Source organism: Phytophthora parasitica (genome assembly GCF_000247585.1).
Source record: "Phytophthora parasitica INRA-310 unplaced genomic scaffold supercont2.1, whole genome shotgun sequence".
In the NCBI taxonomy this organism is placed as follows: domain Eukaryota; phylum Oomycota; class Peronosporomycetes; order Peronosporales; family Peronosporaceae; genus Phytophthora; species Phytophthora nicotianae.
In genome coordinates this window covers 314213-315273 of record NW_008634126.1, presented here as the reverse complement: position 1 = coordinate 315273, position 1061 = coordinate 314213, and the positions used below count along the sequence as shown (strand labels likewise).

General features: G+C 46.1%; 1 protein-coding gene across 1 annotated transcript in view; it reads right to left on the bottom strand.

Moving 5' to 3' along the window:
• Positions 1 to 863: 863 nt before the first annotated feature.
• Positions 864 to 1061, bottom strand: part of PPTG_20646 (hypothetical protein) — a gene marked incomplete at both ends in the record, with an annotated part of 1143 nt that continues 945 nt past the window's right edge. The window contains one exon of the mRNA XM_008892844.1: positions 864 to 1061. Within this exon, the coding sequence (XP_008891092.1) occupies positions 864 to 1061 (198 nt within the window).

Sequence of the window (1061 nt, the reverse complement as noted above, 5' to 3'; positions counted from 1 at the left end):
TTTGGATGAGAGTGCAAGCGGCGATAATGGCGGAAGCGGTGGCGAAGAACTTCATGGTAGTTGATGATGGAAGATGTTAAAGGTGGTTGTAGTTAGTGGGGCGAGGTTACTATCGATGTTGAGTGTCGGACGACAATTGAGGAGTGAATTGCTCTTTGTTCGTCTTGACTTGGTGCCACTTGGACGTAAAACAATATCTTCCGGTGTAGCGTTGGTTTTGATTTTCATCATCATCACTGATTTTCATCATCTGCCTAACCAGGTTGCGAGCTGGAAGGGCTTTTAACGCCGTCTGCTCTACTAATTTTTTCGGGTTGATTAAAAGTAATGATGACTTTAGTGGAGACTGTTGTAGAGTATCGACGAAAGCTCAGACAGGTGCTGTGCGCGTCGCACATTGCGCCAGCGATACAAAATGTGCTTGTCAACACATGATCGATGCATGTTTCAGTATTCGCCATAATGGTGTGCGTAGATAAATGGTTTTCGGAAGAGGAGTTACCATCTGACATTTTGTTCTTGGCCGATTAGGAACAGTCAGTCACAAGGGCGGCGGTGACACTTGAAAATCAAGTTAACGTTGAAGTTGTTCGTCCGCTTCTGTGCAAATCATTACCGAACGGCGACCACCTAAGATCAAAACGAAATTGACGCATCAAATCACTTGAGGACAGTACTTGTAACAAACGAAGAAAGTTTTCAAATAAAACTGCGATCGTAAAACAAAAAAGTTGAGATAAGATAAATCAAGAATTGTGGAGTAGCAACAAAAACACAATACTTCGAAGTATTAGGGAACTTTATTGATCGAAGCAGCATTGCACGCTCTATACAAATGCGAAAAGATGCTTGTACTTGTAAGTCTACTGCAGGCTGGCGATGGTACGTCCGTTCAGCGGTAGCACGGGGCGAGCATTGTTGCCGTTGTCCGTCACCGACAGTTCCTTCAGCTGCGTCTGCAAGCGGGTGAAGTCCGCCGACGAGATCGACATGGGCTGCTCCACCACCCACCAGTCGACGATCTCGTCGCAACCAGGGGTGGTGAGACTACCCGGGTAGTT